Source organism: Aspergillus clavatus, genomic scaffold (assembly GCF_000002715.2).
Source record: "Aspergillus clavatus NRRL 1 1099423829795 genomic scaffold, whole genome shotgun sequence".
Lineage (NCBI taxonomy): Eukaryota > Fungi > Ascomycota > Eurotiomycetes > Eurotiales > Aspergillaceae > Aspergillus > Aspergillus clavatus.
The window spans coordinates 2,227,213-2,248,713 of NW_001517104.1; the positions used below are offsets into that span (position 1 = coordinate 2,227,213).

At 49.2% G+C, this 21,501-nt stretch overlaps 8 protein-coding genes across 8 annotated transcripts; 2 read left to right on the forward strand and 6 right to left on the reverse strand.

The window, feature by feature from the left end:
• Window positions 1-74: 74 nt before the first annotated feature.
• Window positions 75-2,007, reverse strand: ACLA_016340 (PPIL2 family peptidylprolyl isomerase; the record flags this gene model as incomplete). The annotated part of the gene is made up of 4 exons (XM_001274613.1): window positions 75-573; window positions 638-1,851; window positions 1,924-1,940; window positions 1,998-2,007. 4 exons carry the CDS (start codon window positions 2,005-2,007, stop codon window positions 75-77), a joined length of 1,740 nt encoding a protein of 579 aa, XP_001274614.1.
• Window positions 2,008-4,260: 2,253 nt separating this feature from the next.
• Window positions 4,261-6,495, reverse strand: ACLA_016350 (mRNA decapping enhancer EDC3; the record flags this gene model as incomplete). Its single annotated transcript, XM_001274614.1, has 3 exons — window positions 4,261-4,508; window positions 4,567-6,321; window positions 6,381-6,495. 3 exons carry the CDS (start codon window positions 6,493-6,495, stop codon window positions 4,261-4,263), a joined length of 2,118 nt encoding a protein of 705 aa, XP_001274615.1.
• Window positions 6,496-7,052: 557 nt separating this feature from the next.
• Window positions 7,053-9,403, reverse strand: ACLA_016360 (DEAD/DEAH box helicase; the record flags this gene model as incomplete). Its single annotated transcript, XM_001274615.1, has 3 exons — window positions 7,053-7,890; window positions 7,946-8,364; window positions 8,417-9,403. 3 exons carry the CDS (start codon window positions 9,401-9,403, stop codon window positions 7,053-7,055), a joined length of 2,244 nt encoding a protein of 747 aa, XP_001274616.1.
• Window positions 9,404-10,206: 803 nt separating this feature from the next.
• On the forward strand, window positions 10,207-12,941 carry ACLA_016370 (BRCT domain protein; the record flags this gene model as incomplete). Its single annotated transcript, XM_001274616.1, has 6 exons — window positions 10,207-10,353; window positions 10,423-10,699; window positions 10,756-11,378; window positions 11,425-11,701; window positions 11,750-11,830; window positions 11,878-12,941. 6 exons carry the CDS (start codon window positions 10,207-10,209, stop codon window positions 12,939-12,941), a joined length of 2,469 nt encoding a protein of 822 aa, XP_001274617.1.
• Window positions 12,942-13,655: 714 nt separating this feature from the next.
• On the reverse strand, window positions 13,656-16,644 carry ACLA_016380 (mitofusin; the record flags this gene model as incomplete). Its single annotated transcript, XM_001274617.1, has 4 exons — window positions 13,656-14,017; window positions 14,071-16,133; window positions 16,195-16,243; window positions 16,320-16,644. 4 exons carry the CDS (start codon window positions 16,642-16,644, stop codon window positions 13,656-13,658), a joined length of 2,799 nt encoding a protein of 932 aa, XP_001274618.1.
• A 396-nt stretch (window positions 16,645-17,040) lies between these two features.
• On the forward strand, window positions 17,041-17,960 carry ACLA_016390 (ESCRT-III subunit protein DID4; the record flags this gene model as incomplete). The annotated part of the gene is made up of 5 exons (XM_001274618.1): window positions 17,041-17,046; window positions 17,102-17,316; window positions 17,391-17,451; window positions 17,514-17,774; window positions 17,832-17,960. The coding sequence occupies 5 exons, from the start codon at window positions 17,041-17,043 to the stop codon at window positions 17,958-17,960; spliced, it is 672 nt and encodes a 223-aa protein (XP_001274619.1).
• A 184-nt stretch (window positions 17,961-18,144) lies between these two features.
• On the reverse strand, window positions 18,145-18,382 carry ACLA_016400 (uncharacterized protein; the record flags this gene model as incomplete). Its single annotated transcript, XM_001274619.1, has 2 exons — window positions 18,145-18,202; window positions 18,252-18,382. 2 exons carry the CDS (start codon window positions 18,380-18,382, stop codon window positions 18,145-18,147), a joined length of 189 nt encoding a protein of 62 aa, XP_001274620.1.
• A 108-nt stretch (window positions 18,383-18,490) lies between these two features.
• Window positions 18,491-20,266, reverse strand: ACLA_016410 (Protein kinase domain-containing protein; the record flags this gene model as incomplete). Its single annotated transcript, XM_001274620.1, has 3 exons — window positions 18,491-19,096; window positions 19,199-19,752; window positions 19,816-20,266. 3 exons carry the CDS (start codon window positions 20,264-20,266, stop codon window positions 18,491-18,493), a joined length of 1,611 nt encoding a protein of 536 aa, XP_001274621.1.
• Between the last annotated feature and the right edge of the window lie 1,235 nt (window positions 20,267-21,501).

Here is a 21,501-nt window from a genome sequence, read left to right on the forward strand (position 1 = left end):
GAAATGATGGACATGTATCATATTCAGGCATGAGGTTCTTTCGTTTCAAAGACCTTCGAGTCGCATAATTATGCTCAATCCCAAGAACTAAAGTCACCGAAGCCACCTCCCTTGAACTTCTTCCGCACGGGTTCTGGTTCTGGCTCCTCATCCACAAATTCGACAATCTCGTCTTCTTCCGGCTGGGTCTGGTTGGCCAGTGCAGCCTTGAGATACTTCCCTACTCCCCCAGTTGAACTTTCGCCCCCGGCCGCTGCACCTGGTCCTCGGACTCGCTTTCCCGTCCATGTAACCCGGTCATCATCGACCTGCTGGCTCGTCTTGGTCTCGTCCGGAGCATTTGAGCCCTTAGCCTCTTCTGCCTGCTTCTGCTTGAGGAACTCTTCAAAGGGATCCACGAAGACAGTCACGTCAGTTATGCGGATGTCGGGGGTGGGTCTGTTGGTCGTGGCATTGACTGGATGAGTCTCCATCCTGTCGAGGGTTGCAGACGAGGGCGTTGGGTCGTCTATTACGTGGCCGAAAATGGTATGTTTATTGTTCAGATGGGGTAAGGCACGGTACGCAATAAAACTGGACCGAGTTAGCATTAGGCACCATTGGAACCTTGTCGAGGTAAGCGTGTTTGGGAACCTACAACTGACTGCTATTGGTGTTTTTGCCTTTGTTGGCCATGCTGAGAGTGCCTCGTGAATCGTGCTTCAGAGGACCCTCGAACTCGTCATTAAAATACTTGCCCCAAACACTCTCACCTCCTCGACCAGTGCCAGTGGGATCTCCACCTTGGATCATAAATCCCTTAATGTTGCGATGGAATGTCACATCTTTGTAGTAACCCTTTTTGGCCAGCTTAATGAAGTTCCACACTGCCTTAGGAGCATACTCAGTATGCAGTTCCAGGTTGACGTCTCCGGCAGTAGTCGAGATCCGAGCATAACCCTTCTGCTTCACCCGTCCACGTTTCAGCATATATTCCTCATCGGAGAGCAGCGCAAGGTCAGCTGAGGTGTGCGGTGTCATTCCGGTGCTGGTAAATGACGCAGCAGCCAGACCAGTAGTGTGCCGAGCGGCATTATACGGAACCGGTTTTCCGGATGGGTGCGAAACTGTCTTCTGAGATGATGCGGCGCCAGTACCGCCTCCGACTTTCGTCAATCCTTTGGCGCCGGCAGCCGACTCAGCGCGCTGGGCCCTTTCAGCGCGGGCTTTGGCCACAGATTCCTTTGCCTTCAAGATCTTTGCGGCATTTCCCAGCGCATTCACGTTGACATTGTTGGATGGGTCATCTCGTTCCCGTATTTGCTCATCAGTCAATCCGCTCTCTCCCTCTTTCAAATAGGTGAACGAGCTGAGATTCCGCGACTCAACATTTTGCGGGTCTTGTAGCGTGATGATGTCCCTGCGGCTGAATTCTTCGTCTGTAACGAGATCGCGCCACAATTTCCCCTTGATATTCAATCGCTCCACCGTATCCCAAGCGAATACATTGCCCGTATTGCGCAAAGCAACAATGTGTGTATTATCCGTCAAGACTTTATAGGTAACGGGATCGACGTACTCGCCCGACTCGTTCTTCGCAATGTTGAGTTTGATGAGCTCGGAGCTCTTGAGGGGTGTTCCGTCGACGGGATTCGTGCCATGCTTCTTTATCCAGGGAATGATGTTGGTTAGGTCAAATATCGTCCCCGACGGTGTGCAGACTGGATGCGAGAAAGGTTGGAGTGACAAGGAGCAGAAGTTGAATGGAAGACGTTTGAAGGCGGCATTTGGTCCGCCTCTTCTCGATTGCCCTACGCCGGCGCCGGCGCTGGCTGAATATGCATCCTCTGATGCCCACTCGGAGTGTGTAATCTATTCGAAATCGGGCTGTTAGCAGATTGCGAAAGAAGGTGTATATAGTAGGCGAGGCGCGTTAGATCATACGTAGAGCTTATCCGTTCCTAGGCATTTGGACGTCAGTTATGCTAGATAGAGGCGAGACAGATATGGTGGCTCACCCTTGCCCATTATCTCGGAGGAAAACAAGATCTGATGAATCTGAATAATCTCGTAGAAAGTTGATTTCGCGATTTTCTATAACGCTGAGGTATGATGTATCCAAACGCGCTAGACCTCGCCATTAAACTGCTTACGGTTAGATCTATATATAGTTGTGAGGCTAATCCCTATCGGGAAATGCGCCCATGGCTCTCTAACCGAAGTCCTTCGTACAAAAGTACCCTTGGCCATACTCCGTCCTCATACTTGCAAGCAGGACTGTTCACTGCATATATCGAGCTTCAATATACTAAAATCTTCAAAGGTATGAAGAAACGAGAAGGCTATTGACGGAAGTCCAGGCATGCTGAGAATTTGAGCTTGATATAATCATCAAAACTTCATGAAACAATTTTCCTCGGTTGATAACGCCAAATTCGTACACACATCTCCTCAGAAATAGTCGCGAACAATGACTCGACAGGAGAGCTTGATACACAGGGAATTTCGGGGCCTCTGAGTTTTTTCCTTGTCAAAGGCCTTGAGCTCACAAACCTTCTGATGGCCGCGAAGAATCATCTGGACCTCCCCAGTTGAAGAGTCCCGCATAAGTACATTCCCATTCCTATAGCCACTCATAATCCACAGTTTGTCAGAGCTTAGACATATGCAAAGCGCAGAATGTTCATCGGCCTCTAGAGTTCGGGTGCACTTGCTCTGCTCTCTTACCGCTGGCGGACTATCTTTTGTTGATGTCAGTTGCCACCATTTGACAGTGCTATCAAGACAAGCGCTCAGTATTTCTGTTCATTCAACATGGAATGAACAGAATGTATGGGCCCATTGTGTCTGGGGAAGCTTATAAGCCATTCAAGCAACAGACCGGCCTCAACATCATGCAAGTATATGTGGCCATCCATACAATCAACTGCAAGCACTTTGCCATTTGGTGAGATTGTCATTGAAGTGGCAGCACTCTCCACGCTAATAGCATAAACCATCTTGATGTGATCTGCGATATTCCATAAACGGATATCATCACTCCCTGTTGCAACATAACTTCTATTTGGTGTAAAGCAGATCGTGTTAATCCCCTCCTCGTGTCAGTTGACACAGACGCAAGACGTTGTGTAGCTGTGTCTAGGATATGGAGCTGTTTCTTCTTCCCGCTAAAAACGAGGTATTTGCCATCAGGGCTGTAATTGAGACACTGGAGATAATCGCTTTTTCCCGGCTGGGTCTCAAGATCTATTTCCGCTATGACGTTGCCGTTAGGCGAGTCAATAATTCGGACAAAACCATTACCACTGATAGCGAGGTGGTTTCCGTGCGGACTAAATCTCAAACAATAAGGAGAGTCCAATATATCGGCCATCCTTCTTGTGCCCTAGGACAATTGCAGCTGTTACTAACGTTCTGGATTCTCAATCTGTAGCGCACTGGATACGCAATGATAACACCAAGCAATTTCACGCTGTAAATGCGCTGCATAGGGAACGAAGATGGTGTCTTACTGGAACTCCCATTTAAAACAAGCTTGAGGATCTTGGTGCACTTGTCACTTTCCTCCAGTTGGAACCTTTTACTGGTAATAGGGCATCTGCAAATTTCAGAAAAAATATCATCGATCCCTTATACTCTGACAGTGATGATTCTTTTCTCAACCTACGTTCACCTGAGAAAGTCAATGCAAGTCCGGTGATCAGATCTTGCAATAATCTGCAGTGCACACAAACCGACTGGATTGTAGGAATCGAGACTCATCTTGTTCGCCCTGAAGTGAGTGCAGCTCGTCTTCTTGGTGGCTCGCTCCTCGCTTGAACAATCGTGCCCTGTGTCAACACTTTGTTCATTAGATGGTGGGAGTAACGAGGAGCTCTGTATCATGCTTGACTGGATAAAGGTATGATGATGCACAACAAATAATAAATTATGATCCTTATGAGGGCCCGGGCTATATACACAAAGGCGCAATCTACTTGTTTACGAAGGGACCTCATACCTATGTTTGTGGCTTTACAACTGTGACTTGGAACATAGAATTTCATCCGGTATTGTGAATATCATCCTCTAGTGCTACATAAAATACATGCTCTTTTCAAATGATTGGGTTTCAGGTATGATGGGAATCCGAAAGACGGACTTGCTCTCATAACTGTAAAACGCGTGCTGCAATACTTCCCTTTGATGCCAATGATTACCCATAACGCCAGAAATGTATTTTGATCGTTGAGAGAGAAAGGGAAAGAGGGAAAGGAAAAATCATCAACATGCGAGTCATCATTAGGCAGGAGGAGGCTGGAAGCGAAGGGGTACCACCCAGCGATTCCCAAAGTCTATCCCGTGTCGACGGCGAGTGCCATACTTGCGCCATACAATCTGCGGGATACCGATGTCTGCGACAGCGAGATTCCACGACAGACCCTCGCCGGCAAGAAGGGCATTGATGATACCGGTTTTTGGCGCGCCGAGGCATACGACCGATGTAGAGTTGACGCACACACGGCCATCTTCCACCATTGTCACCTCGCCTGGGAAATTGTCAGCAATGTACACGAGAATCCCAAGTATTGATATATTCAAACTCACCACTGGAGGCTGATAGGCCCGATGGGACATCGACAGACAGAATGTCAAGACCACTGCGGTTAACCCAAGCAATCATCTCAAAAGCGATGGCCTGATCATCTGTCCGAAGGTCCTCAAATGAAATGTGGATACCAAACAGTGCGTCAACAACCAGATCAGGAACAAATTCGGATGTGGACAGCCGTGCAGATAGGTCTTCCCACCGGAATACACGACCACCGATCTTCTTGAAAACTTCAAGTTGCTTGCGGCAGCTCTCAAGTAGCTCATTCTCATGCTCAAGACCCAATACGCAGACGGTGACACGATGACCTCGATTACGAAGATGCCGCGCGGCAGACACAGCCCGAGCCCCGGTCCGGTGGTTCCCTGTGAGAACAAGGATCGTAGGGGCAGCGGCGTCGTTTGACAGCAAGCCAACTGCAGCTTCTGCTATATCTCTTCCGGCGTTCTCCGTAATCATATCTTCCGTCAAACCAAGCTCTGCCACTGCAATCTGCTCGACTTCAAGAGTCTGTAGGGGGCTCACTGTCGGACAGCTGCGGTTGGTAGTTGTCAGTCGCAAAGAAGCACCTGAAACTCCAGCGCCAGCCATGGGCGATGCCGAAACGGGAGTTTTGTTCGGACGTGGACTGGTGGTACGCGAGGAGCTCAGTTGACTGCGGCCAATAGTACTGATTTGCGGCGGGACCAGAGGTTGACCTAGGATTGCACTTCCTTTTCGAGATTCTCGAGCACGCGCAGATGCCCTCGATGGCTCACGTCCCGAGTAATTCCCACTGCTCAACTTAGCATCACTCCGTTCCTGTTCAGACTCCTCGTTTTCACTTTCCTGGGGACTGTCAAGGACATTCTCCGTCCAATGTAGATTCTTCCCGCCATTGGTTCCAGGCTTCGGCCTCCGGTTGAAACTGACAAGTCGATCTTCGTCTGCCGTAGTATCATCGTTCCTGATCTCTTCAAAGACCCTTCTCTTATCAAATTTTGACAGGTTACTCTGGAAATCAAATTCGCCCATCTCTTGGATATCTGTTGCGTCCTCGGTAGCCCAGCCATTGGGATCCTCGGCATAGTTGCGACCCTTCTTCTTGCGACGTCGTCCATTGGAATCTGCTAGATTGTCCCTGTACTTTTGTGGAGTTTTGAGGTCCGGTCCATGTGCAGGTTGGACAAAGGCAGTCTGCCGCCATCCTTTCGTTTTCGGATTGGTGTTGTTCGCCCCATCATGCTCGTTGACGGCGCCATCTTTCGGAAGTCTATTCCGACCACTTTGACGGCTACGCTTCGTCGTGAACTGCGCAGCGGCCTGTAAAGGAGCGACATCTTCAACCTCATCAAGCACATCTTCAATGGCCTCGTTTGAGACCAAAATTTGAGGATCCTTCACGTTGCCATCAATATTCACCTCCAAGTTGCTGAACGGTTCCGTCAAAGCGGCGGATACGGTAGGTTCCCTGAACTGAGCTTTTTGCGGGGTTCGAGAGCGTAATTGGGCACTTGGTGCGCCTGGAATTGGATGGCTCTGCAATTCGGTACTTTGGCTGAAATGTTTGATGGGTGGCTTTCCATAGCTGACTATCGCCGGATCGACGAACGATTGTTGAGTTGGAGTCACAGATGTCTCGCGGGCGAGGTGTCTGTTCTCTTGGACAGGATAGGTAGGCTGTGCGTTGGCCGGTCCCAAAGACAGATCTGCGATGTCGGGGGCTTCAATCGAATATGTAGGTAACTGCTGACCGTTCCAAGACAGCGTCACTGAAAAGAGCAAGATTAGGGAGATGCGCTTCCATCCATTCTAGAAGCAACACACATACCGTTCCTGAGCATCAGACGTTGGCCAATGACGTTAGCCACCACTCCTTGGATGCTTGCATTGGGTGGTGCTCTAAGCGTCACGAGGACATTGTATCCAATGAATTCCGACGCCATGCTGTAGAGCAGTGAAGGGAAAGCCAAATATCGGAATTTTAGTACTCAAATGACATATGTGCTGTGAGGATAGGTATGGGGAGCGAAGGGCGGCGGGAGTCGTACAGCGTCGCAAAAGTGAATTGTCAGGCTACAACTGCTATGGAATGATATCACGTGCGCATTGACCTTATCGATAAGCACAAGTGGGGCCTCACCCGCAGGAGTATTTTATATACAACGCTCGCTTGTTGATCATCGGTAGCTCCTTACTCCGAGGATTGGATTTCGATATCTTCCAGCCTTGCTTTCTAGGGTCTCATTGTATTGTATATGGAGTAAGTCTATGAGATATAAGAATAAGCGGGGTATTCGCTAAATGAGCAATCATGCCTCCATTCTGAATGCCACCACCTTGGCATGAAATATATCCTTGAGCCGCCCATCTTCCTGCCTATGGTATCAATAGTTGTATCTTTCTGGAGAAAACCGATGTCGGTGATAAAATACAGAGAAATAAAATATGGCGCTCTCTTGTAAATGGGTTTGGCCTTACAGAGATCTGGCGTTGGCTCTTATCAGCCATATAGCTGTTGTAAAAGCTCTTCCTCGTCTAAATGAGACTTGGAATCTTTGTCTGCTAGCTGACGCGCCTTCGAGCTTTTGGGAGCAAGCACATCAGTGATACTCACAAGTTTCGCATAGAATTCCGTGACTTTCGGATGTACCATAACTTTGCGCGCATCAAACCGTGTGACTTGGAGGCCTTCTTTCGAGGTTGCACGACTCAAAGCAACATAAGCCTGTCCTTTCTCGAACACTCGCCCCAGATCGACCTTGACTCGCTGCAAAGTTTGGCCTTGAGCCTTGTGGATAGACAGAGCCCAAGCAAGAATCAAGGGCACCTGTTGGCGTTGTGCCTGGACTTCGCCATTCGGCAGTTCGATCTTCCAGGCTTCAGGTTGGCAAAGTAGATGCCGCTCGGTTCCATCTGGCTGCACGAAACACACCAGAGGCCATTTCCTGCTTACCACGATACCCCCATCCTTGTTACCAAGGCCCTTGAGCTTCTTGCGAGCATGACTTAGATTTTCCTCGTCGCTGCCATTTTCTTGCCTGCCAGAAAACTCATTTTCATTGTCGCGGTAGTATTCAAATGTTGCTTCATCCATGAAAGCAGCAACTCGCCCAATGGAACCGTTCACAAGTGTATCTTCCATGTTCTTGATGAGCATCACCTGCGCACCCTTTTTCAGGTGTATGACAGGAGGGGCCATGCAGTTAGCTAGTAGTTTTTCACGGTACTGGGCATCTTGAATCGACCCCGAATCAACTGCTTGGAAGGTCATCATCTCGCCAGAGAGCTTGACCATCCTTGCGCTGTTTGCCTGTTCGACTTCATGGCGAGTCGGAAATCTGAACACGGCTATGTCAATCTGAATGCTATTGAGATAGGAGCATGTGATCTTACAATTCAGTTGCTTCGAGAGAATCATGGAAATTGAGCGGTCGTGATAGTGATTTGAACGTCTCAATGGTGCGGGGAGTCAGCTTGCCCAATCTCATCTCGTTTAGCATATCGGCGAAATCGGGGTCCTTTTGACGGAAGACGTGAGTCAACAGGATGGTATGTTGAATTGAAGTATTCCATGTTCCTGCGGCAAAGGCAAACTTCGCCTCTCGATTGCTACCTTCAGGTACTGGTGGTAGCTGGAAGAAGTCGCCGGTAACGACAAGTTGGATCCCCCCAAAAGGACGGCCATTGTTTCTGATTCGACGGGCAATTTCTTCCAGTTTATCAAACAAGTCGCCATCAACCATGGAGACTTCATCAATGATGAGGACCTTGGTGCGGAGCCAACGATTTCTGGCTTTCTGATTTCTTTTGATCTGTGGAATATTAGCGGTGCCATCTCAGATGATATGGAGAAAGGAATCTGACTTTCTTGACCAGTTCGGGAACTGGTTCCTTTCCCAGTCCAATCCCCGCGAAACTGTGTAGCGTAACACCCTCGATATTACAGGCAGCAAGACCAGTGGAAGCTGTCACTGCCACGCGATCTGGCTCCTTACGATATTTGCTCCGCAATTGTTTGATAATCTCCCTCATAAGAACCGATTTACCGGTACCGGCAGAACCAGTGAAGAAGATACTTTTGCCTTGCTGGACTACTGTATCGAGAACATGACGCTGTTCATCGCTGAGAAATAAGGAGGCGATCTTTGGACGAGGTTGAAGTTGCTTAGAGCTTGCATCATTCTTCTGGTTCATTTTATGTTGCCTTCGCAGCTCTTTTTGCTCTTCCTTAATCGCACTGGCAGACTTGTTCCAGGGTGCAGTGGATTTGGGACGAGCCGGAGTTTGCGGTTTATTATATTCCTCCTCCGGTATCGATTCCGACTTTTGGAGCCACGGTATTGTTCGACCGGTACTGGGTTTCTGTAGGTGGGATGGAGGCGAGGACGACCAGGGATATTGAATGCTGCTGGAGGGGGGAACATGCTCATCAGGGATAGTCGGTAAATCAGGATACTTGATATCCGGGGTTGGAGATACTAAGTCGATGGTGATGGGTTCTGGTTTCTTCGAAATGTTGGTTCGCATTATACCGCTGTTCGCATTCGAGGACGTCTCCAAGGCCTCCCCCCCGATGCTCGGCCGCACAATTTTTGTCGGTGGAATGAAAGGCTCCGGTTCTTCAATGTCCAAATCGATATCATCATCAAAATCATTCTCGTCGAAATACACTGCGCTGTGAAGGGACCCTAACGCAGATCCTCCGGTATTCGCCATCTCAATCTTCCGCTTGACGCCTATCGATTGCTGCGGAGGTAGTTTCGACTGCGCTGGGCCATTGCTACTGAACAAGCTGGACTGAAGCGGCTTGAAGGAACCTGCTGAGTGGTCTTTGACGGCCTTCTTGAACATGGTAGCTTCCTGTAGATGTCCTGGAGGCCGAGCTGTCGAGTATCCGGCGGCTAGCGTGATCAGTTGTCGACCATGTATGAGGAATTGGCGGATCGGAAGAGGGCCCTTTTTGCCAATTTTGGATAGGTACATGTACAAGTCGCCGCGAAGTGTATATGGAAATTAGGCGGTTGAGAAGCTGACTGCAATTGCCGATGACAAAGACGGTTATCTGGGACTTTTCGCGATCCAGATTGCGCGTGATGGAGATCGAACGCGCTCCATTATCACACGTGACTGTGATAAGAACTTTTTTGCCTTTTATCTGCTGCGATAAGAAACCATATCAATGGTCACTCAACACCATCTCCAAGCAAGTCGAAGACAAGGATATGAGCAGTAATGTATGGAGTAGCAGGTGTTGACTATAGATTGTGTAATACTCGACGACAACGGATGATCCCGGTAAACTGAATGTCTATTTTTCTGGGCTGCTCTCCTGGTAACTCACAATACTGCTCGAAGCTGTGTTTCACTTTGCATGACGCAACTTATGGAAATCTCGACTACCTCGCACGAATGCCCAATCCCTTGAGAAATACAAACTGAATGCATAATCTCAAGCTCCAATTGAGCTACGGCCATCCAAGGAACAGTGACAGTGGCTTACGGGCTAAAAAGGGATCCAAGGACCGTGGTATACAAAGAGTCTGTATCACGTGACACTACATATCTTGACGCGCCCAAGATCAATAATGCGGAGTCTGCAAGACTTGAGTCAAATTAGGAGCACAACAGGCCCTCATCCCCCTGCTTTGCCAATCATGAAGCATGGCAAAGAACTTGACTTCGAGTATGTTTGTCTCCAATTGAGCAACTTGTATCTAGGCATGGCTAATACCATTGAAGACAAGGAACATCCTCTTGCGGGGGTGGTCCTCTGCTTTACCTCTATCCTACCAGAACAACGGGTAGGTATCATATCTTGTTCAGTCTTCAAAATGGTGCGCGAGTACTGATTGTGTCTGGGGATCAAATAGACTGAGCTAGCGACAATTGCTAGTCAAATGGGAGCAGCACACAAATTCGATCTTACGTCCGATGTCACACATTTGCTTGTCGGCGAGATCAATACCGCAAAATACAAGTTTGTCGCGCGCGAACGAAGCGACGTCGTTGTACTAAGGCCAGAATGGGTCGAAGCAGTACGGCAATCATGGATGCAGGGCGAGGACACGGATATACGGGCCTTGGAGCAGCAATATAGATTACCGACGTTCATGGGGTTATCTATCTGCATAACAGGATTTGAGGATAGTGAGTCAGGATTGCGATCGTTGCCGGATGACCTCAGAGCTAACAATTCATGATAGTGGCTTACCGCAACTATATTCAAGATACAGCTGCGTCGAATGGCGCTGACTTCAGGAAAGATCTTACCAAGAACGTTAGCCATCTCATCGCGTGGAATACCGAAGGCGAAAAATACAAATTTGCAACGCAGTGGAACATCAAAGTTGTTACGCTCAAGTGGTTCACAGACAGTATAGAGCGCGGGATGGTGCTTGAGGAAACCCTTTATCACCCTCTCCTACCACAAGAACAACAGGGCACAGGTGCTTGGAATCGCTCTGTGTCAGCTATCAAGGAGAAAGCGCCAGATAGTGGGAACTCATCTGGTCCGCGACCCCGAAAATTGCGCAGGATTGCAAGCACTAAATTGGTGGACCAAAATGAAGGAATCTGGGGCGACATCGTGGGTGCAGGACTCGAGAACAACGAGCTTAGACGGTCTACAAACAGCCAGCCAAAGCACAACCATTCATCAATGACAAGAAGAGCGTCAATTATACAGGAAGCCAAATCGTTTGCGAGTGAAACCACTTTTGCGGACGCTCGAGGATCTCGTCCTGATACCTTGGAAGCAAAGCCCACAATCAGCAATGGTTTCCTAGATGGTTGCTATTTCTTCATATACGGGTTCTCTTCCAAACAGGTTTGTCTTGCTACTTATCTCGTTGAATGTGTCTAACATAACCTAGACGAGCGTACTCCGTCATCATCTTTCGTCCAATGGAGCTCAGTTAGTGAGCTCTCTGAGCGAGTTCTCTCGTCCAGATATTCCAAAAAGAGGGCACGGACTTTATACCATTGTATCGTATCGCACACCCCAGTCTGAGGTCCCGTCTACGGATGATCTGGCGTTTGAATGTGATGTGGTCACAGACATGTGGTTGGAAAGGTGCCTTGATGCGAAAGCCCTTGTGCCGCCTGAGACTCATGTCGCCTGTACACCTGTGCCACTATTTCCGATCCCAGGTTTGTTATCAAACGCCCTGCAGTAAGGACCCGTATTAATTATTCTAGGGTTTCACGGCGTGAAGATATGCTCAACCGGTTTCTCACGTATAGACTTGTTGCATCTATCCAAACTTGTTGGTCTAATTGGTGAGTAGCGTTGGACGACCTGGTTGAAGCTGAAACTGACTTGATAGGTGCATCATACGATGAGTATCTGACGCCCAAAGCATCGGTCATGATCTGCAACGACTCGCGCACCGTCAATAATGAAAAATTGCGGCACACCGCTGAGTGGAAAATCCCAACTGTATCCGCAGATTGGCTATGGGCGTCTATCCGAACAGGCCAGAGGAAACCATTCGAGCCATATATCATAGAGAGGTCATCTCAGAGTCAAAGGAGTCTGGAAATGCGAGCTGGCTCTCGCACAGAGCAGACACATCTTTCTGAAACATCCGACAAGCCTAACAGAACAGCGCCATCGGATCGTGGAAAGGAAAAGTTGCAATCAGGCAGTTCCAAACCCAATAGAACAGCAGGTGACAGTCCTGCCAAAGAACAATCGAACCCTCGTCGCGAACAAGAAGCCGCGAAACCCCAACCGCCGCAAAAACGGCCATCCATCTCCCAAGCATCAGTATCGCCCGCAAAAGAACATCCAACAGCAAACACCGCCTCTCCCTCCAACAAACGAAAAGCGTCAGATCAACCCACGACCTCCGCCGCACAGTCGGCAATCGAACTCGCCGTAAGCGGATTCCTTAAACAAGCACGCGCGGCAAACTCCCGCCCAAAACTGGACACGGGAGATCAGGAGAGCGACAGCCTTCGCCGACGAAGACGAAAGCCGCTCCTCGGCCGCGCACCATCCCACTCCTCGGCGCAGGGGGTGTTCTCGCGCGCCAGCTCCATCGACACACTGAACGAGGACGGGTGCGGCAGCGCCGTCGAGAGCGTGCCCACGGACGGGATCGGCTCGTTCCTGAACGGCGCACGGTTCGAGCTCTCGGCATCCCAGCGCCGCATCGAAGAGGAAGAGAACCAGGAACCCCCGATGACGCAGCTGAACTACGAGGACCCGGATTCTGTCAAAATGCGAGAGGAGTTCCTCAGCCATGCGGGCAAGCTCGTCAGCAAGAAAACCCCTGCCGAGCAAGGAACCATCGTCGGCGAGGTCCGGGAACTGGAGGATGTGGGATGGGGGACTGGCCGCAGGACGAGGAACGCGGGTAAGGTCCGGGAAGATGAAATAATGTAGACATAGATTCACGATTCATATGGTTTGCTCATATAATGAATGGTGTTGCAATTTCTTTGTTTTGCTGCGGGTGTATTACTGCATGGTGCTCGGCGCCCTTGATTGTGTTGGTTTATGACCTGGTTCAATGTTATATATCACTTGCCTGGTGGAAGCTTATAAAGGCCAGGAACTATGTATGCCTCGGGAGGAAATTAGAAGTCATTGGACCTTCAAAGGTGCAAAATGCCCGAGCTAAGTTATGAGACTACATCATCTTTGATCTGATTTGAGATACTGACCTCTGTGGTGAACATACTATATTCACAGACAGTATCTAGATATAGCTGAGGAATAATCAACTGCATGTGAAGATATTTTATTGTTATATGGATAGTGCTTGAATTATGAGTATATGCAAGTACAATTTTGGATAAACACCAATGTACGCCGTCTGGGATATCTAGGATGCAGAAAATAGGAGAGTTATTGCTACACTATTGATTGACCGAAAGGACATCAAAGTGAAGGACGGACTCTTTAAATAATGAAAAGAAAGGGGTGTTGTCAAGAAAGAAAGAAAGGAAAATGATTGTACAGAATGAGAAATTTTTGAGGTAGAAGGTAATGATTGAAGGACTCTTAAGATGCAGAGATGAGAGTCGAGCATCAAGAAAAACAGGAAAAGGAGTCATACAGCGTCGTAAAATTTGCACAGACAGAAGTTGTAGGCGCTTAGCCCTGGAGAGCTGCCATGCCACCGGGCAATGGGGCGTCCAGATCGATGTTTTCGACTGATCTTCTGTTCTCTCCACTGTCTCGGAACAGATTGGAGAAGTACTTGCTGGCAGTCTCGCTCTCATGCTTTGTCTTGCTGACCTCCTGCTTGCGTCGGCCGAGGTCCTCGATACCCTGGGCAAGACTAGTCTGCATGTTGCTGGCGGGTATACGAAGGATGCGGCGGACTTCTGTTGAGATTCGTGTGGAATTCGAGTGCACATAGTCCATTTCAGAGAGAGTAGCGGCGAGCTTGCGTGACAAACGAGGGGGGAGTGTATGTGGAATCGACGACAGCATATATGCAGCAGTCAACACGGCTGTTGCATGTTAGCGCTTGTTCCACAATAGGTGTATAAGAAGGGGAACTCACCAGCAGCAGCAATGCCTGGCAGAAGCAGACGCCGCAGATTGTTGGGTCCAAGGAACTTGGCGGCGCTGAACATACTATCTACCCAGCTGCCTCCGAAGGCACGACCTCCGAGGACTGTTATGGCAGTCATGGCCATTCCGGTGCCTGCCATCTTCTCTTGGCGCTCCCAAAGGCCGGCGATGTCGAAGAAATCCCAAAGCTCCACCTCCGTATCTACCTGCCTGGCCAGAGTGTGCCGGCGGCCACGACGGAACATCATATCCGCGCGGAAGTTCAAAGGAGCAAATTTGCCTTCACCAACATGAAAAAGACCGATGTTCTGAATGAAACCAACACCTTGCACGGTCTTTGCCCGCGCATAATCCTCGCAGTCAGCGACAGATGCAGAGATCTGCTCTAGCATCGCCACCTTGAGATCCTCAGCATACTGGAATGCGGAGAAAAGACCGGGATACTCAACACCCAAATCTGCCTCGGAGACACGAGAGATGGTGTCTGTCAAAGTAGACCGCGTGTGGGTGTACACATCCTCGCAGGAATCGTCAATGCATTTTTCAATGTCATCACCGAGTTCTATCTGCTTCTTCTTGCCATTCTCGTAAGCTGGTTCAAGCTCTGCGAGCTCCTCTGTGACACGCTTGAGCTCTGATTGAGCGACGTCACGATTAACAACCGCCAATGAGTTGATGTCTGCAAGCAAGTTGAGCAAATAGGTTCGAGCAGGAGCCAGCTTCGAACGAGAGCGCTTTTCCAGAACGAATCGCCTCAAAGAACCCTCGAGGTTCTCGAAATCCTGGATCTTCTCCTTCTCCTTGCCTTTGCCCTTGCCATCACCCTCAGGCTTATCGTCATCATCGCCATGTGGGTCGGAACCTCCACCACTGCCACCGTTGGAAGACTCCAAAGCCATTGGCGGTGCGACGGGGACAGCATTGCTGGAAACAAAGTGAACCAGCTCAGCAGCTTCCTTGTAAGTGCGAGGACTAAGCTTGCCAATTTGATCCAGAATCATGCGCTCACACCGCTGCTTGTCACGAATCTGATCGAAACCGTTGACAACGATGAACATGTAAGCCTTCTCATGAGCGGCATTGAGAATGAACTCTTTGGCAGAAAGCGTGAAATGATTCGCAGCGGATACCACGAAAACCACGACGTCGATCTCTTCCTGGCGAGCAAAAACGGCGGTAGTCTTCAACGAATCCGAATTCAGACCAGGAGCATCAATCAAAGCGATATCAACCACTCCGTTGTTAAGCAGAGACTCATCGATTGTTCTCACATCTTTCACATAGACCTTGCATTGCATATACTTCGAGTTGTCAATCACGATGTTTTCGAGCTCTGGGAGAGCATATACGTCGTATGTGCTCTCGTCGTTGCGGTTGTATTGTCTGTCTTTGCGGACCGCATGAACCTCCTCAACCCCACTGTTCTCCCGCGCATCGAGGACTTCACAGAAAATGCTGGTGCAAGGTTGTTGATCCTCAGGTAGCACCTTCCGGCGCAGAAGGGCGTTGCAAAACGTCGATTTGCCAGCATTCAGGTCTCCCGTGATCAAGACCTTGCTCGATGTGTCCTCGATCCTGTCCCGCAGCGAAAGAAGGTGTTTGATGCTTTGACTGATTTTTCCATCCAGTAGTGACGCAATGGAGGCTTTCTCCAGCGAGTGCACTAGTTCAGTCTGCGACAAAGCACCAAGCTTAAGATCCAATTTCAAAATCGAGAATTCCTGTGCAATCTGTGGGCTCATCAACCTCGGCTCGGGAGTACTTCGGCGTTCCGCAACAACACTCGATTCCGGTAGATCATCGCTTCCTGCCATCGTGGCTGCGCGTCGAATCTGCCCAGGCCGTGGGAAGGGCTCGGACGCGTTGGCATCGTTTTCAAAGTATGATTGGCTCTGGCGCAAGCTGGGGCGCAAAGACGGCGAGCCAGGGCTGCCTGGCGCGTTTTGGACAGATGGATAGTGTGCGGGCCATTGGCGGTTCATGTCCTGAAGTTCCTTCAATGTTTCGATCGTCCGGGAGATTGCGCGTCCAAGTTTGGTACGATTCGAGTTACTGTGAATGAGGTCGATTAGTTGTTTCCGCACGGATTCTGCAGAATATTGGCAAAACATACTATAGCAGCTGATGAACATGGCTTGCAACCACTTGTCGTTCATGTTCCACTGTGCCCATCGATACGTCAGTAAAATGCCCCAGTACCATCATCATTCATAGCTCTATTTTTATAGGACAACGAACCAGACGGATGCCAATCTCCCATGCGAGGAGGCGTTGGCATCGGGGTTGGTATATCCACCATCAAATCCGATCGCCACCCGAGACCCCCATCACCATCCATCAAACTTCCACTCGCGAGACTGCCTCCGTATCCCGAATCCGCGTTCAACGAAGCCATCAGGGCCGTGGCGCTCTCAGAGGTTGATCCATTTCCGACGGTCATATAGGTAGGCGGGGGTCTGGGATGAAAAGGGTTTTGGGATGGAAACTCGTCAGGAGGGCGTCTCGAGGATCCCTCGCCGGCGGACGAGGCGGCCTTATCGCCGGGGAAATACTCCTGACTCATGTCGAAGACCGTGTGCTGTGCATCGACTTCAAAATTCGGGTGTTCATGCAAGAAGAGAAAATAGGATATGATGATTGTTCGAGAACGACTTTAATCTACGTGATGGTTCCACTGGGAAATTTCATGACGGCAGGCGCCACACTAGTCCCAAAAAGGCCTGGCTGCGGCATGTGACTCCCGCCCGCGGTAACTGGATTGCCGCCATCAATTTGGTGGTCGGTTTTCCCCATCAAAGTCCTTGCTTACTTCTGCCAGTTGATGTCACCGCAGGCTTCCTTCTGATAAACAGACAGACTCTCCGGTAGGACCTCACAGGTGGTAGACCTGTAAAAGCCTATCAATCTTTGTTGCTGTCGAACATATCATCACACCACATCTCATTTGTTCGCCCACATCATGAATGTATGTCATGCATCAACTACGTATCTGCCTGGTTCCCCACTTACATGCTGTCTAGATCGTCGAGTGGGCATTCGGAAAGCGCATGACGCCAGCGGAGCGTCTGCGCAAACACCAAAGGGCGCTGGACCGAACGCAGAGGGAGCTGGACCGGGAAAGAGTCAAGCTGGAAAACCAGGAGAAGAAGTTGATCCAAGATATCAAGAAGAGCGCCAAGAACGGGCAGATCGGCGCCTGCAAGATCCAAGCGAAAGATCTGGTTCGGACAAGGAGGTGCGTATTACAGCATTGGGCATTTGATGTTCTTGCCAAGTTGCACAATGGCTTATGTTTCCGATGCGATGCAGGTACATCCAGAAGTTCTACCAGATGCGGACACAACTACAGGCGATTTCTCTCCGAATTCAGGTACGACGCGGCGACCTGGATATTCGTTGCGGCCAGTGAGCTCTCATGCTAACTGTATGTAGACTGTACGAAGCAATGAGCAGATGATGCAATCTATGAAAGGAGCCACCATGCTACTAGGCAGCATGAATCGCCAGATGAATCTTCCCGCGCTTCAACGGATCGCGATGGAGTTTGAACGAGAAAACGATATCATGGACCAACGGCAAGAAATGATGGATGATGCGATCGATGAGGCCACTGGACTCGAGGGAGAGGAAGAGGAGGGCGAAGATATCGTCAAGGAAGTTTTGGATGAAATTGGTGTTGATCTGAGCCAGGCGGTCAGTGTTCCCGATAGACAACGAGCCTCTTGTACTCTACTGACAGTTCTACAACAGCTTGGTGAAACCCCTACAGATATCCAGAAGACTGCAGTTGGTGAGAGCAGAGTTGCTCAAGCTGTTGGCGCTGGCGGGCCAGGGAACGATGACGATCTTCAGGCCAGGCTTGACAGTCTTCGGCGGTGACCATACGAGGCGCGAAAGGAATCCTCCCCTAACACTTCCTCCGGATACCGTCTCCTCCTTCGAAATAACCCTAATACTGAACCGGGTGCTAGGAAGTTGGTCTTTAATGAGTTACGACTGCCGTTCATTTCTTTTGCCGAGACCTTGTGACTTTGTCAGCAATTCCAGGAAGGGTCCTCTATACCTATAACTTCTCATAAACGGCGACTTTTCGATACGAATCAATGTTACGGATCTCTATCCTGAACAATCAAGAGTGATGTTTTCTTTATTCCACAGAAACATACTTACGCAACCATGGGCTTCAGTCGAAACAGACGCTTGTCTCTGGTCTGCGATTGCCTTGATGAAGGGAAGGCCTGCATGAAAACATGTAATTTGTATTCTTTATCTCGGGAGAGGTTGAGATGCAGTTTGCTCATGACTTCATCATATGTCCAATCTATGTTAGTTTTGGCTGAAGAGGTATACTCAAGAATTTTATACAGGCAAGATTAACAAGGGTATATATAGTACATCTGGCGGTTAACTCAGTTAGAATCCCTTATGTTTGACGGAAGTAGCGCCTCGTACACCCGACTTCTGGGCCTCCTGAACGACCTGTCGGTGTGGGAGGCCCATTGGCCGAACCAGGGGAACGATTCCAACTCGCTGAGTCTTGGTCGCTGGGTTGGATCTTTCTGCAGGGTTGCTCGCAGCATGTCCACACAATCCTGCGAGAGGCTCTCGTCGATGGGCAACTCTTCATTGACCATTTGCTTCCGCCTCTTCGCAGCCGCTTCCCAACGCGCCCCTTGATAGTAGTTCTCCGGCGTTAGTCGATCTTCGATAAAGTCCTCGATCAAACCGACACCTTGGTCCCATTCTGGATCCTCCCAGGGCGCAAATCCATGCAGCAAGCCATAAACCATGGCGGCGTATTTCCAGAGGTGGCTTTGGCGAACATCGTTGGGCAGGTAGACTGTCATCTGGCCCCAGTTGCGTTGCAGGTCGAACAGGTAATTCGGTTTCATCACCTCGATTACAAGCTCTGGCATGATCTGGTATTCTTGATAGATCAGGTATGTGTAAAGATTGGTGTCGAAATCGGACTCCTTGAGTCCGAAGGACATGAGTCCAAAGTCAATGAGTTGCACCTAGTATGAACGGAGAGCAGTTAGCCAGGCTCCTTGCAGCCATGTCCAGACGAGTGTCAAGACATTGGTTCAAGGCAGGGTTGGTGGGCACATTGCACTTACATTGAGATTCTCGTCCACCAGGTAATTGAGATGCGAAAGGTCATCGTAGGAGAGATTCATATCCCGAAGATAGGCGATTGCTTCCAGAAGCTGCGATGACACCTTGCAGGCTTCGACTTCGTCAATGAGCGTCTGTTTGTGATACATCAGGAAATCCCCACAGAAAGATGGCGCTTTTATCTGCCATGGAGCTTTCTTCTTTTTCTCCTTCTCCTTCTCCTCCTTCTTTTTCTGCCTTGTTAATAGTCTTTCGGTCATACGATGATCGACACACGCGCTCATGACGATGGCAGTGTCACGAGCCTCGGTCCAGACGGACGCGAGCGTTGGGAATCTTGGGTTGTTAGTCAACAGGAGCATGACCATTGCTTCGCGCGGAATGAGACGAACTCTTCCATTGTCCATGATGCACACCATTTCAGGCTTGGATTGGCCCCAGAACGACTCCGATATGGTGCGATGATCCTCAACTTTGATTGCATATGTCATCTCGTTGGCAGGGTCGTATGGAGCGCCAGGTGCAGGCCCTCGACCTAGGTAAACGGTTCCGTATGCTACTCAGAATGTTAGTCAATCTTTCAAGAGAACAGAATTGAAGGGGGAATGGACGGCCTTACATCCTGAACCAATCCTCCCAATAATACGTATATCCTCTTTCAGCGAGCTGCAAATGGCCTCGAATCGCAACTGATTAACTGGCAATTTTCTTTCCGCTGCAGTCGCTGGCCTTTTGGCTGGCCTTTCGAATCTCACAACTCTTTCCTGGAATTCCCTGGTGTCCGCTCTGCGTTTCCTAGATCTGTTGAGCATTGTTGCTGAGCTGAGCCGGTCATACTCATGCGGGCATCTGGAGATCGGCTCCCCGGCTCTTGTCTCCAAGCTTTCCTCGTACCGACTCTGGACGAGTTGATGAAGCAGTGGGTTCTCTTGTGAGACATCGCTGTCAGGACGAAGGAGGAAGGGGATGACTGTCTCGAACCGGTCCTTCCAGTTTCTCCATGGCCGATAGTCCGCCAATGCTCGGTCTTCAGGCCTGAACCCATCGCTTGCAAACTGTCGACTGGCCATCTGAATAGATTAAGTTAGTAAAATTGAGATAGTTTATTTAGTAAGAGAGTGGAAGTTTCAGTATGTTCTGGAAGATCTTTCCCTTTCCTGTTGATAGGAAAGTCTACAGACTATATACCTTCAACGGACATCATGATAGCCCTCGTTTCTGCTTCCAAGCCTCCTTTTCTTCTATGGCAACAAAGGATAGTTCCAGAAAGCCGTTGCAAGATATAACATGGCTCCATTGTTTGGTCACAAAGGGGAAAGAGTTCATGTTTCAAGGTACAAAGGCATGCGATGTCAACAAGCTCCACAACAATGCAGATAAAGGTTTCATCTTATGTTTGTGAAGAATCTCCATAAACTGATTACACAGATGAAGATGCTTCATTCTGGTGTCTCTTGTGTGAGAAGTTAAAGAAGTCTATTTTTGACATTTTGGTGGTCCCTTGTTGTTCTCAGAACATTAGATGATTGTTCATCTCCAACACACAACCAGTCAATCACTCTTTCATGTGCAGGAAGACCTATCAAAGTAATTCCTCACTGAACCATCTTTCTAGGGCTTAGGAAAGGTCCCTAAGCATCTAGACTGCTAGGTAATGGATAAGAATGGTCGTCTAGAACATGCTTTGTCACTTGTGTAAGCTTAGAGGGGATAGTATCACCAGGATATGTTTCTCTGTCCCACTTCACTTTCAACAAGGCAAAGCATTATTAATATAGTTATTATCATAGATCTAGCCTTTGCAATCCATGAGACTGCAGCTATTGGCTGTAGATGATAGTGAAGCAACCTTTGCTTCTGGCCCCCAGCAGTCTTACTGAAGGTGTAGGGTTTCTCCATGGCTGGAAGTCAGACTCAGGGCAAAAGAAAAGGCAAAAGGGGGGCACCACGCGAGAGTCGAGGTGACACATTTCTGCTGAATACGGACAATTTTTTGGGGTGAAATTACTGTATATGAGGGATATTGTTGGGCAGAATTTTTTTTTCAAACCAATGCCGTTGGAGATGGCTTGTAGTTGTTGGTTGTCTACTGTAGTGCAATGTTGTACTTCCGATGGAAGAAAGGAAGGGCCCACCCAACGCGTGGGCCATAAGCTTGCTTGCATACTGTGTACAGATTACAGAGAAGATATCACAGGAGCTACTGCAAGTCCGCAAGCAGTAAGCACTGAGGAGGACCCAGTAATCTGCAGTTCGGTGTCCGTGGATTATTAGTGATGATGACTGCGCGCGACCCGGGAGGCGT